Below are 15,504 nucleotides of genomic sequence, written 5' to 3'. Positions count from 1 at the left end.
CTAACCCCTTGGAAAAGGAGAAAGAGCTACAAGAGATCGCGGACGGCAGTGTGAAAACGGGAGGTTTCCGTATTTTCACTTTGCTAACAGTTCTTTTTGTAATTATTGGCATTGTCCCAGTCGTCGTTTGAGGTGCAGTCACTGTGGTGTCGGCGTCTGTATTTTTATTACAGGAGAAAGAACAAGAGAATCCGGAAGGCATTGAAAAGGGAGTCGGTGTTTGTAATGTTTCTTCATCAGTAGTAGGCTCGATTTGCATTTTATTAAATTTACCTGTGTCGTCGTCACTAACATCATGTTCGTCTGTTTTAGTAACCGTTGCCATAGTTTCACCGTCTTCAGCAGTGGTGTTATTTTTAGCACCTTCATTTGCATTGTTTTTTTCCGGGCACGTGGCGTCATTGGTGGCAGTATCAGTGTCGGCATGTTCATTGATCAACGGCTGTTGTTTAACTGAATTGTTTATAGTAGTTTCTTGTGAAACGTCCCTGCAGTTGCGCCGAATATGGCCTTTCTTGTGACACTTATAACACACGACTTCATCAGTAGTTAAATAAATGCGGTATAATTGTTCCTCGTATGAAATATTAATTACGCTGTCTAGTTTACTTTCTTGGCTTAGCATGAAAACTTGTCGGCGGAAAGATTTGACATGTCTTAGTTCAGGTTGTTTACAACCAAGGGGTATGGTGCGAATATTGCTGACGATACGTCCGTAACGAGATAGTTCTGCCACGAGAATATCGTTTGGAATAAAAGGGGGGACTCCGGACAACACAACTTTTGTGGCTGGTTTAACCAGCGGCTCTGTATAAATATGGGAATTTCCGAGAACGATACCATCTGTGCACACTTTTTCAACAGATTTAACAGAGTCAAGGAAAACGATAACGCTGCCGTTAGCTCGGGAGGCAGCAACGATATTTTTTGGTTCAACAATATGAGCAATGGCTAGTACATAGTCTTCAATATTCATGCCAATAAGTGATTCACACTTTATTCCATGTTTCCGTGTTAGTCCATCAAATGGGTTGCTCCGTTGAGATCTAACCATGGCGGCCGCCATATTGGATTCAAGTAGTCGCGGGCCTGAAAAGGCCCACGAACAGAAAAACGAAGATTAGCAGGTAAAATAATGTCCGATAACGACGGTAGACCTACCAGTAACTTCACAAGGTATTCACAAACGAAGTAGTTAACAGGTTTCAGCTCAGACGATTATGAAAACGGAGAAATATGCAATTTTTGCAGGAGCTCTGCTCAGTGACGTGTACGCACATACATACATACATACATACAGACAGGGTAACTGCAAAGACTCCCTTTTGTGCTTTGCACACAGGAGTCAAAAATTAAACAGTATATTTATAGAATATATGTCATTTCTTTATGAACTGTTTTGCTGGTACCCCACAACCCTAGAGTAATACACTACTGCATCTTTCACTGATAAATTTGGCATGGCAAATCAAACAAGTTGACTGTACAATGTATGTGTTTAACTACATCAAATAAAGGCGTAAATTTGTTTCTCATTCTTCCTGTTATGTACAGAACATTACATCTCAGGTCAGATTTAATGTGCAGGGGACTACTCATTTACGCCTAATATATAATAAGTAAGAATCTCATAAAACATCAGCTAGTGAATTATATTCAACTGGTCTGGTTGGTTACTAGGACTATGGAGAGTTTATAATGTAAACGCAAATAAGATATGCTCTTTTGAACGAACTGGATAACACCGAGTGCAGAATTATGCACCTTAAGATCTTAATACCAATTTGGTAATAATGTAAATGCATTAATTATTTACTGGGTATTAATTTCGCTATTTCGCTGATAAGTAAAATTCGCTAAATCATACCTATGTGAGTACCGTATGTAGAATAACAATAAAACTCAATGTTTCATTGACAAATTTGCGAAACTAAAACAGTGAAATTGCTCAAAACATCAAAATAGTGAAATTTAAATGTCAGTAAAAATTTTACAGTATTTTGTCCAAAGCACATGTGGCCAATACAACAATCAAACTCCGCAGTATCAACCACATTCAGTGCAAAAATCAAGCCTGTGATAAGCCTTCAATTGGTCTTGGTGACCTTGTTGTTAGGCTGCAGAAGAACACATTTTCTCCGGAATCAAAACCAACCAATAAATATAAATGAGAGACACTTAACAGGTGATTCCACTCTAATCATGGGTCAACTCAGAAGAGACACTTAACAGGTGATTCCACTCTAATCATGGGTCAACTCAGAGTAAAACTGTTAAATCTCCAAAAAAACAAATACATGTACCTTGGAAATAATTTATTAATTTCTCACCCACTAAGTACTGTAGAATACTTTATTTTCACTTGGAATTTATTTTCGCTATTTTCGCTGAAGGGATGATTCCGTGAAAATAAAATCCAACGAATATATTTTTTTTCTTATATTTCAGATTAAACTAATCAAAAATCAGTGAAAATTAATTCCATACAAAACGCCCAAAAGGCCTTTTCAGTGAAAATTAATTCCAGCGAAAATAAAGTATTCCACAGTACCTCGTAAAATTCCATTTTTATTAGGGTTTCATGGAGTCTGGTAAATATGCATTGTTTTATATTATTTGCAAATAATACACAGGTTTATATACTTTTCATTCTAATTTAGGCCTTACTGTAAGGTGTCAATATCAGGCAAGAGTGAAATTTTTAGTTAATTCCTAAATACAAGTAGACGTCACAATTTTACATTATAACAAATAATGCTAAGTGACTTTAATGCAATATGCATTGGTTTTATTTTTATGGTAATGACAAGTATTCTCAGCGACGGAGCTACGTCACGTAACGTAAAGCTGCTGTGAAACGCCGATTGAAAAGCCGGAAAAAACAGCTGAAGGTAGAAACCTACTCATCATTTTTGAGAAAGTTGGTCACAAATCACACGACAATGTTCATTGGTTCATTATGTAAAATCATGGAGCTATTGTCCCATGGCACAATAAAATAACATTCTTTTGTGTGTTATACTGACGTATTTTGAGAAACTTGTCCTAATATTTTTCAAAAATCGCTATCCACCTGGTAAAAGCTCTTTAATACTGCCAAAATGGCTGCTATCCACTAAAATACAACCATGATTTTCTCAAAAATTAACCTGGTGGACCCCAAACTTTTTTAAGTCAATATTCTTATATTGCCTGAAAGTACAATTTATTAAAAAAAAATAATAAATTCTGGGTATTTGAAATCATGAGTAGGCTTGTACCTGAAGTCACACAGACAACTCAAAACTCAGCTATGAGACAATCCTAAACAATTGAATTTATATTTGTTGCACATAGAGGGTTAGGGTTAGGGTTTTTGTTGTTCTGTTCTGGAGCCTCAACAACTATCCCAAGGTACAGATTTTTAAAAGTTTTCAACCATTTATTTCATCGGTTGTGGTTGTCAGGAAGTGAAAATTCTCTGATGTTTTACATAAAAACAAACAGTGTATTGCTTCATAGCAAAAGATCACAGTTCACATTATTTCACATGCGAACAACATAATTGTTTTCAAGGAGTTCCAAACTCTGATTTTTACACAGTCAGGATTACAAAGTTACAAATAATCGATTCATTATGAAATACAAGTTAAATTTAAATAGTTTATTTTGATTTTGGTGGGAAAATGGCATCATTTTTAGTAATTTTTGGAAGATAAACTGAGCACTGAAAAAGTATTTACCACATTTCATTACTGATTGTCAAAATTCAAGCTTGTCACAATAGAAATTGTTTTCTTGAATAGACGTCAGTGATTATGGAAAACATAAATTTGATTCTAATTTAAGCTTTAGGAAAGATTGAAATGTGCTAAATTAGAAGACTTACAATAAGTGCTGTTTAGGCAATGCATATTTTGGTGTTGAATCATTGGGCTAGCCTTAAATCAGTTTCATTCAAATATACAAAAATGTTTAAACATACTGCAAAGTAAAGTACTGGCTGGAATTAATTTTCGCTGAAAAGACTTTTTGGATGATTTGTATGGAATTTATTTTCACTGATTCTTCATGAATTGAATGTAAAATATAGAAAAAAATGTATATTCACTGGATTTTCACTGAATCATCCCTTTCAGTGAAAACAGCGAAAAAAAATTCAAAGCAAAAATGAAGGATTTTACAGAATACTCACCTAAACTGGTATCAAGTGTCCATTTAAGATGAATGCCAATGTGAGTCTCATTTTGACCAGTATCTGAATTATACCGAACAGGTGTATATATGATGGGGTCTAAAATGTCTGGTTTATCCGGAATTTCATCCCATCCAACAGGGTCTGTCGGATTACAGCTTTCCCCTGGTTCTGAAAAAGACAAAACATGACACGTCACACCCCCTTAACAATTTCAAGTGAAGTTCTGTTCACTTTATGCACTCTCCTTGATTGACACTACAATAGATTGAAAAATAAAATAAATAGTAGACGAAAATTAAGAATTTCATTTTTAAAATGTTCTGCTCTTCTTTAACAGCAATTTAATCTATCAAATTTCAGTAAAATACATATTACATTATAATTTGTCTTCATAATAACTTTGATCAAAATTGTATAATGAAGAGAAAACTTCACAACCAATTTTGACCCAAAATAATCAAATTCCCTAATTAAAAAAGGCTTAGAAAGAACTCCAGAGTGCTGAGAGTATTGAAAGCATATTAAAAATTAATTAGAAATCCCTGTTTTGAAATTCATTTGAACACGGACTAATAATTGTTCCATGCATATCTAAATACTAGTGTGATGTTTTAAGGTTGTGATAATGTGCATAATGATATTTGTATAGACATCTTTCGAGGTGTATCTGACAATTAACATACAGATGTACATGTTAAAGTATGGTTTTTTGAACAAAAAAAGCTTTGTCACTGACACTTTGTCACTTTGTATTGTGGTTGAATGTACGTCTTTATTGTAGATATACAGAAATAAACTTACCATATCTTGTTATTCCACAAGATAAATAGCCTGTTGTCGTCTGAAATAGAAACATTAAGAACAATTAATATGCACGAGATGTTCTACACATCTTTCCTGGAGATTGTTTTTCACAATCAAGTTCAATTGCAGATCAAAAACATTCCTGTTAAAGGGGCATCCCCCATTTAAAGTTTCATTTTTAGATCATAAAATCTTTAAACAGACTATAATGGGTTCGTGTAAGCGATGTATGCACTTATGGCGATGCACGGATGGCGAGAAATTGGCCCATAACGATCGCCAATTTTTGTTAATGGGTGGACCACTCAATAACAGTAACCCGAGCGAGTGTTCTCGGCGATGCAGTTCAAATGGGATTGCTTAAGGGGTCTCACATTTTGAAACCAAACAACAACACAACAAATTTGCTTTCTGGATAACAAAAGATACATTAACATTGTAAACAACATAAATAATAGTGTCAAATGATTCTTTGGTGCAATCCCTGGGTCTGGCAGGTTCCCTTTCAAAAACGTCTAGTTATTAATATGACAGATGTTACAAATTCTATGGCACAATAATTTGGTATCATCTCTGCATCTGAAAAAGCTTATTTGTTCAGCTGTGACAGCGCCAGTTAGAGGTAACAAGCTGTAATCTGACATAAAAAAACATTACAGTTTAACCGTCTATAAAAGCCAGCCGTACGGAGAGAAAGCATAAGATTTGCGTCATAAACATGGTTTAATATTACACATTAAACCAGTATAGAATTTAACCATCTATAAAAGCCATACGAACATGTTCAAATGTTTTTGAAAGTGTTCAAATGTCTTCCTCTTTTTGAAAGTTGTGTGCCATGTTTACGTCACACTCAAACACTTTTTTGTTTAATTAGGCAGGATAGAAACACATTGACCTTCGCAATGCTTCGTTCGATTAGATCATCATACTGCCTTTGTGTACACTTTGCGATATTCTCATAATATCACAGAACTATACTTTTTTTAATCTTATTTTTGGACAGTTAATGAGTGAAGATTGATCCAGAAATCCTGAATTACAAAAATCTGCCAAATAATTTTAAAGTTTTTATTATATATGATGAAAAAAGGGCATTATAATTCGCCACTGAAAATAAAATCTGTAAAATCCATGTACGATGTGTTGAAAAAATGCATTTCAATGCATTGAGGACATTTTCTTTTTTAGGATAATGTGCATCTCATTTATGGTCCTTTCAAACACATTCCTTTGTGATGAAAATAAAAATGCATCACTGAACACAAAACAATCACGTTGGCACAAATCTTGTACATTTTGCTGCAATCTCATACATTTTACTAAATCATGGCTACAAGTAGGCAAAGACGAATATTTGAAGCGGGGGAGTCACCTGCGTGCGCGAATTGAGTTGCAAGCGACGATAACACACGCTAAAAACACAAAGGCTCATGGGTAAATGCTTGTTTGTAAACAATGACACGCTATGGCCATCTGACGCATGCAAAACACAGGAGACAACTCTTTAAAATACCATTACATATAGACTTGGGCAGTATAGGGTTACATCAACCTCAGTCATCATATACTACCTGCATTAATACTACCAGTATATACACGAGCATCACAACTTATTAAAATTAACCTTTGACCCAAAGACGAGATAAATTAGTAAGATATCAAAACAGAGAAGTGCATATTCCAATTTTATAGATGTATCCAAATCAAAAAACAATGAAGTTATGACCAGCATGTACATGGAAGAGATATCACACACATGTGCTATCAGTAAAGCTTTATCATTTTGCATTACCTAATTTGACAGACTTGGCAACTACTGATAAAACTATATACAAACATACCATAGTTGGTTGAAGAACTAAAGATGGTTTTGAAACTAGTTTTCATGGTACCATGGATAAAACTCAATCTGTATTTCAACTTGGGTTAAAAATAATACTGATAAATAAAAATAAAACTGATAAATGTTTGTACCGTATGAAGTGGAAAAACAACTTGTTGAACAATTGTAAGCTTGACTTTTACAGGTGTTCTAAAGAAAATTATTACATTATTTAGAAAAAATTAAAAATCATAGAATAGCTTATACTAAATTTAGAACTTCTGCACATTCTCTTCCCATTGAATCCGGTAGACATAAAGGCATTTTGAAGGAAAACAGGCTATGTAATCTCCATGAATGCAATGAAGTAGGGGATGAGAAACATTACATTTTATATTGTAATAACTGTCAAATCAAAGAACAAAGATCTAGATTCCTTGCAGCCCTGTACATCTATGCCCCAAAGTTGTAAGATTTCAGCATGGATGAATTATTGCTAATTATTGTTTCAAGTAAAGATTCTTTCATTCTCAGCATTTTGCAAAATTTATTTTCCATATTCTTGATATGTTTTAGTAATGTAAGTTTTTGTTGTTCTGAATGTTTTGTTTTGTTTTGTTATTGTTGGACTTTACTCAAGATTTCATTGGTACGTTCCAAATAAAAAATTCTATCTATCTATCTAAATATGATTTTTATCTATATACATCATAAACTTCACTTATTACTTACAATGAGATTACTATACCTACATAAGCTGCATGACATTATATACCTCTATTCATGTATACACTACAACTACAACACATTTCAAAGAGCTTCTCAGTATGATGTATAGAAAAAGTAGATAAATGTAATTGTAGACAATGGAGGGGGGGGGTCAAACTTAAAACAGTCTAAACAAATATATCGATAATACAAAAATTTATTATTTGAATTTAAAACTCTCCTCTTCTGTAGTTAGCAGGTGAGTAATTATGAAGAGACAAAATTTGTGTAGTTTTAAACAAATGCAGAAATATGAAACGAGTATCTTTTGTAATGTTAATATGATATTATTATAATAAATTTCCTTGAGAAGTTATACTGCATATGTCATATGTATATAAAAATCATATGTCATATATGTCATATGTATATTAATCATAATACATAAATGTATGTTTATATTGTTTTAGGTAATTACCTCCTTAAAACTCCTCTACATGTATGAGTCTATGTGCATGTCAGCAAAATACCCCCCCCCAAAATAGCAGCCATGTAGTTCCTCATTTTGGATTGGATCGTGACACAAATCACATTCATTTAGGCACTAGAACATAATTCTAATTCATCTATGTCCCTTGTTTTTACCTAATTGGACAGTATGAATTTGAGATATTATAAACAAAATTGTTCAGATTGTTATCAAATAGCACAGATAAACTTATTGATGTGCTAAAACACAAATGTGTGTACTAAATCTGGATCTGAATGTATAAATTTGACTTATAAGCAGAATCGTGAAAAAATAATTGATGATTTCGGTATTAAAAACAAAATCATTTAACTGTCAGCAAGTTATTTAAGATTTAATCACAAGACAAATGACTTTCATTTATGTTGTTGAGCACAACTGTGTACCAAGTTTGGACCAAACAGAATGGACAGTGTGAATGATAGGTTTGTCTGTGGTAAAAAAAAGAGTTGCATTTTAGTGATGTGGTTTGTGATATATAATGTACAATTGTTGGTTTACATGCGCTTCTAGAGAAACATACAGTAGAAAGACAATTGGTGATCAGACCCAACACTGCAACAAACTGTGTCTTTCTGGTTTATGAGGCACTGCATAACCCCATGTCAATTTTTCCTATTTGCGAAATGTATCAATCAAGCATTTTCTCGTTTCCGTGTCAAACGAACATATATTAAGGTACCATGTAGGCAAAATATTTGCGGCATCCTGTGATTGAACATACAGGTATGATTCTCATAGTTGTAATAACTCATTTCATGAGCTTTTGAAAAGAGAAAGGAGATTATGTGAAGAATTATTTACAAACTGTGGGAATGTTGGTAGATGTGAGGTATGTAAATGTGTCGAAATGGGCGTAGTGCGAGTGGTTAGTGCTAGTAGCACTAATCCGAAATAGTACTAGATCTAGTGCTAAAATGGCACTAGATCTAGCGCTAAAATGGCACTAGATCTAGTGCTAAAATGGCACTAGATCTAGTGCTAATATGTACATAGTGCGAGTGGCATTGATATCGCATTGTCAACGACGTCAATACATCCCGTAATTGTCCGAAAATGAATTAATATTTATGTAAATTGTTGTATCTTTCATTCATTGGAAATGTGCTGCAGTGGGAAAATTGAGAATGTACATGAATGTCATTGTCCACGCACAGGGAGCCCAGGAACTATAATCAACTGTAGTACGCGGTGTTTATGAGCGGGGGGGGGGGGTTATCGGCTGGTATCGAGTGTAAGACTATTTCTTACACTCGATACCAGCCGATAACCCCCCCCCCCCCCCGCTCATAAACACCGCGTACTACAGTTGATTATAGTTCCTGGGCTCCCTGTGCGTGGACAATGACATTCATGTACATTCATGTACATGTACGATAACCCCCCCCCCCCCCCCGCTCATAAACACCGCGTACTACAGTTGATTATAGTTCCTGGGCTCCCTGTGGGGAAACTAGCTCCACGGACAGTGAAACTGCAGGTCAAACTTCGCAATTTTTACAAATTGTGAATAGATACACTGTATGAAATCGTATTGTGTGGAAGTTTGTGTTTTCAGCTTCGGTGGATATAAACTTGTAACTTGTATGTAAATGGGGGAATTCAGCGTTGATTTTTTTTAAATCGCTGACGTGCCGTTTTATTTCTAGTCGGCGCCACATTTAATGAAAATAGATCTTCAATGAAATTATGATGCCATATATGAACTAAATAAAAAAATTGTATACTCCTAGTCTAAGTCCCGGGTCCCTGTAAAACTCGGTGGATTTTGTGTGTACGGCGACCTGTGAATGGGCATGTCGCTCAGTACCGCTGGGAACCAGACAGAAAATGAACCGTTGTCTGGTTGTCATGACATTGACCTTTGCGGACATAATCAACCAATGATAAAAGTGGATTCACACAATCCTGTTGTTACATTGTACCAAGGAGCATAGACCTTAGAATGTCTATGCAAGGAGGTACTAACGGAAGCAGCGACAACCCCTCTCAAGTGGCCATTTAAGCCTCTTAACTGACTTATTCCCCTTTGTTTCAACCCAAGTTAATCCTGACAAGGACACTGTCAAGCTCATCTTTACACAAGTAACCAGTTAGCGGAATATGATATAACCTCGCCGATTTTTTAACATGACCATATAATATATGTCTAGACACTTTCTCAGCAATAGTATTTTTTAGGAGTCCTATTATTTGTTCTAGACTCTCGAAATTTTGTTCTTGTTACAATTGCTAATAATTAAAACATGCGAAATCTGTGAAGTTACAAGTTAGTCTGTTGAATTTCCGGTTGTGAAATGCGTATTTTAACCCTTCACAGCTAAACAAACCCAGTGCGCATACGTGATGACCGTAGTTTTGTATAGCGGCGATTTTTCGGCAGTTTTTAAATATTTTGGCGTAATTTTTTAGACATTTCAATCTTTCCGGACGCCTAAAATAGTCTATTTAAGCACCGTCCCTCAACACGGACGGTGATTTAAATTTTTATTCAAGAGCGTGTTTATTGTTACAAGCGTGAATGGGTAAGCTTCGTTTGGACAAAGAGCTGCTATCACTGTAAACAATATTAAATTATTCTTCTGATGCTCAGTTCATCTTTTGAAAACAACTATTTTTTGACTTGAAAAAAAAAATCATGCCATTTTCCCCATCAAAATCCAAGCCAAAATATCGTACTACAACATCGACAAATCTCTTCCGCGTTGCGTTCAACCTATTTAAATGAGCTATGGTGATTTGAACACATGGGCATCCTTCAGCATTTTGATTGGTTAATTAGCGATTTGACCTATTAGCTCAACTCATGCAAAAGAAACATGGCGGATACCCATACAGCATCGAACGTTTATATGCGATCGGAATCATTTGCTTACGATGAAACTAAGTGAATTTTATTTGAATTTCATAACAATTCAACGAATTTATTTTTTGTGCATTATTATAATCACTACTGAATAATATTCAACAATTGTGAGACGCAGCATGACCGGATTGCGCAACCATAATCATTTGCTACTACGCAATGCAGTTGTGTTCGTTTTTATTTGAAACTTCGTTGAGAATATACTTTCGTTACCAATAAAATAAAAACAAATGTATTTGAAAAATGACACTGGGCGATATTGTAATGAAATTGCAGGCGGTCTACTTTTTAATTCAACAAGAATTATTAATTATTATTGTTAACTCTGCAATAGTTTCTTTCGTCTTAGGTGGCCCAACTGACGGTGTTGAAAGTCTGCGTAGTTAGATACTTCAATGATGAAAATGGAAGTCCCCAAAAAATATTTGATGATTATTTTTTGAAATTCTGAGCCCAAAATAAGTGCCCACCAGCCGTGAAATCCCCAGGGAGATTTTCGGATGGCTAATTTACGACGGCATATAAAGAAAGTATTATTATGGATATCTCGCGTATATTGCCGATGTTTTATACTGTTTGTAGTTTGAATATGAAAGTGGTTGTTGATGCCCCTCCTATTATTCGACGTCGTTGACAATGCGATAACAATGCCACTCGCACTGTGCACATTTTAGCACTAGATCTAGTGCCATTTTAGCACTAGATCTAGTGCCATTTTAGCACTAGATCTAGTACTTTTTCGGATTAGTGCTACTAGCACTAACCACTCGCACTACGCCCATTTCGACACATTTACATACATGTAGATGTTCAGTTAAATTGAATGTTTAGATTGTAATGTGCAGATATCCATTATAGCAAATGAAAAGGACCAGACTATCATAGTTCATTCTTAATGAGACGTGTAACAATGAAGATATGCAATATTTGTATAAACATGTACATCTCTATTATTAGGAGCCAAATGTATACCAAACTTAATGCACTTTATTACATCTGCAGGCAGTATGCGTGTGATTGTGGAATGCAAGGTTGACAGTCAGGTGTTATATTAGTGGCCTATAGGTGTCATGTGATGGATATATGGCAGGCAGTGGTGTCATAAGAGCTATGCTGGACAAGGTGCAAGCTGTAAATAATTGTCTAAGACCCAAGACTAAGCGAAATGTGAGAGCAGTTTGGGTTTTGGTGGGATATTATCATGGATTCATTGCTAACTTCTCTGAAATTGCTTTTTATTTGACAGAGTTAACAAAGAAGTGCAATATGGACTTAAATTTCCAAATTTGAAGATGATCAGATCCAAATTTTTGTTTACTTTGTAACCACAAAAAGAAATTTAATATATCTTGAAAAATATACATAGACATACCAAAACACCTTGATGCAAATACTCAATTAATATTGGTCTTTCATATGACTTATGATTCATAATTATTGGTTTTAATTTTGTTGGTAATGAACACAAAAACGTTGTTTATAGCAAACTATCAATAGTATTACAGCCAAGACACACTGTTTTACAGGCAAGGAAGGCAAAAAACAGTATTACAGCCAAGACACACTGTTTTACAGGCAAGGAAGGCAAAAAACAGTATTACAGCCAAGACACACTGTTTTACAGGCAAGGAAGGCAAAAAACAGTATTACAGCCAAGACACACTGTTTTACAGGCAAGTAAGGCAAGAAACAGTATTACAGCCAAGACACACTGTTTTACAGGCAAGGAAGGCAAGAAACAGTATTGCAGCCAGGACACACTGTTTTACAGGCAAGGAAGGCAAGAAACAGTATTACAGCCAAGACACACTGTTTTACAGGCAAGGAAGGCAAGAAACAGTATTACAGCCAGGACACACTGTTTTACAGGCAAGTAAGGCAAAAAACAGTATTACAGCCAAGACACACTGTTTTACAGGCAAGGAAGGCAAAAAACAGTATTACAGCCAAGACACACTGTTTTACAGGCAAGGAAGGCAAAAAACAGTATTACAGCCAAGACACACTGTTTTACAGGCAAGGAAGGCAAAAAACAGTATTACAGCCAAGACACACTGTTTTACAGGCAAGGAAGGCAAGAAACAGTATTACAGCTAGGACACACTGTTTTACAGGCAAGGAAGGCAAGAAACAGTATTACAGCCAAGACACACTGTTTTACAGGCAAGTAAGGCAAGAAACAGTATTGCAGCCAGGACACACTGTTTTACAGGCAAGGAAGGCAAGAAACAGTATTGCAGCCAGGACACACTGTTTTACAGGCAAGGAAGGCAAGAAACAGTATTACAGCCAAGACACACTGTTTTACAGGCAAGGAAGGCAAGAAACAGTATTACAGCCAGGACACACTGTTTTACAGGCAAGTAAGGCAAAAAACAGTATTACAGCCAAGACACACTGTTTTACAGGCAAGGAAGGCAAGAAACAGTATTACAGCCAAGACACACTGTTTTACAGGCAAGTAAGGCAAGAAACAGTATTACAGCCAAGACACACTGTTTTACAGGCAAGTAAGGCAAGAAACAGTATTACAGCCAAGACACACTTACAGGCAAGGAAGGCAAGAAACAGTATTACAGCCAAGACACACTGTTTTACAGGCAAGGAAGGCAAGGAACAGTATTACAGCCAAGACACACTGTTTTACAGGCAAGTAAGGCAAGAAACAGTATTACAGCCAAGACACACTGTTTTACAGGCAAGTAAGGCAAGAAACAGTATTACAGCCAAGACACACTGTTTTACAGGCAAGTAAGGCAAGAAACAGTATTACAGCCAAGACACACTGTTTTACAGGCAAGTAAGGCAAGAAACAGTATTACAGCCAAGACACACTGTTTTACAGGCAAGTAAGGCAAGAAACAGTATTGCAGCCAAGACACACTGTTTTACAGGCAAGTAAGGCAAGAAACAGTATTACAGCCAAGACACACTGTTTTACAGGCAAGTAAGGCAAGAAACAGTATTACAGCCAAGACACACTGTTTTACAGGCAAGTAAGGCAAGAAACAGTATTACAGCCAAGACACACTGTTTTACAGGCAAGGAAGGCAAGAAACAGTATTGCAGCCAAGACACACTGTTTTACAGGCAAGTAAGGCAAGAAACAGTATTACAGCCAAGACACACTGTTTTACAGGCAAGTAAGGCAAGAAACAGTATTACAGCCAAGACACACTGTTTTACAGGCAAGTAAGGCAAGAAACAGTATTACAGCCAAGACACACTGTTTTACAGGCAAGTAAGGCAAGAAACAGTATTACAGCCAAGACACACTTTAATACAGGCAAGGAAGGCAAGAAACAGTATTACAGCCAAGACACACTGTTTTACAGGCAATAAGGCAAGAAACAGTATTACAGCCAAGACACACTGTTTTACAGGCAAGGAAGGCAAAAAACAGTATTACAGCCAAGACACACTGTTTTACAGGCAAGTAAGGCAAGAAACAGTATTGCAGCCAAGACACACTGTTTTACAGGCAAGGAAGGCAAGAAACAGTATTACAGCCAAGACACACTGTTTTACAAGCAAGTAAGGCAAGAAACAGTATTGCAGCCAAGACACACTGTTTTACAGGCAAGGAAGGCAAGAAACAGTATTACAGCCAAGACACACTGTTTTACAGGCAAGTAAGGCACGAAACAGTATTACAGCCAAGACACACTGTTTTACAGGCAAGTAAGGCAAGAAACAGTATTGCAGCCAGGACACACTGTTTTACAGGCAAGGAAGGCAAGAAACAGTATTGCAGCCAAGACACACTGTTTTACAGGCAAGTAAGGCAAGAAACAGTATTACAGCCAAGACACACTGTTTTACAGGCAAGGAAGGCAAGAAACAGTATTGCAGACAAGACACACTGTTTTACAGGCAAGGAAGGCAAGAAACAGTATTGCAGCCAAGACACACTGTTTTACAGGCAAGTAAGGCAAGAAACAGTATTGCAGCCAAGACACTGTTTTACAGGCAAGTAAGGCAAGAAACAGTATTACAGCCAAGACACACTGTTTTACAGGCAAGGAAGGCAAGAAACAGTATTGCAGCCAAGAGACACTGTTTTACAGGCAAGTAAGGCAAGAAACAGTATTACAGCCAAGACACACTGTTTTACAGGCAAGGAAGGCAAGAAACAGTATTGCAGACAAGACACACTGTTTTACAGGCAAGTAAGGCAAGAAACAGTATTACAGCCAAGACACACTGTTTTACAGGCAAGGAAGGCAAGAAACAGTATTGCAGACAAGACACACTGTTTTACAGGCAAGGAAGGCAAGAAACAGTATTGCAGCCAAGACACACTGTTTTACAGGCAAGTAAGGCAAGAAACAGTATTACAGCCAAGACACACTGTTTTACAGGCAAGGAAGGCAAGAAACAGTATTGCAGCCAAGACACACTGTTTTACAGGCAAGTAAGGCAAGAAACAGTATTACAGCCAAGACACACTGTTTTACAGGCAAGGAAGGCAAGAAACAGTATTGCAGACAAGACACTGTTTTACAGGCAAGTAAGGCAAGAAACAGTATTACAGCCAAGACACACTGTTTTACAGGCAAGGAAGGCAAGAAACAGTATTACAGCCAAGACACTGT

The 15,504-nt window shown here is 36.3% G+C and overlaps 1 protein-coding gene across 1 annotated transcript in view; it reads right to left on the bottom strand.

Annotated features, from left to right (window-relative positions):
* LOC102806866 (uncharacterized) overlaps positions 1 to 15,504 on the bottom strand; it is a 51,543-nt gene that overhangs the window by 29,294 nt on the left and 6,745 nt on the right. Inside the window, exons 2-3 of the mRNA XM_085496919.1 lie at positions 4,979 to 5,018; positions 4,175 to 4,345 (exon numbers count right to left, since the gene is read on the bottom strand). Of these exons, the coding sequence (XP_085353045.1) occupies positions 4,175 to 4,345; positions 4,979 to 5,018 (211 nt within the window). The remainder of the gene's footprint in view (positions 1 to 4,174; positions 4,346 to 4,978; positions 5,019 to 15,504) is intronic.

Source organism: Saccoglossus kowalevskii, chromosome 3 (assembly GCF_978046115.1).
Source record: "Saccoglossus kowalevskii chromosome 3, keSacKowa6.1, whole genome shotgun sequence".
NCBI classification, from domain to species: domain Eukaryota; kingdom Metazoa; phylum Hemichordata; class Enteropneusta; family Harrimaniidae; genus Saccoglossus; species Saccoglossus kowalevskii.
The sequence above is the reverse complement of the archived record's forward strand: the minus strand, read 5'-3'. Positions and strand labels throughout refer to the sequence as shown.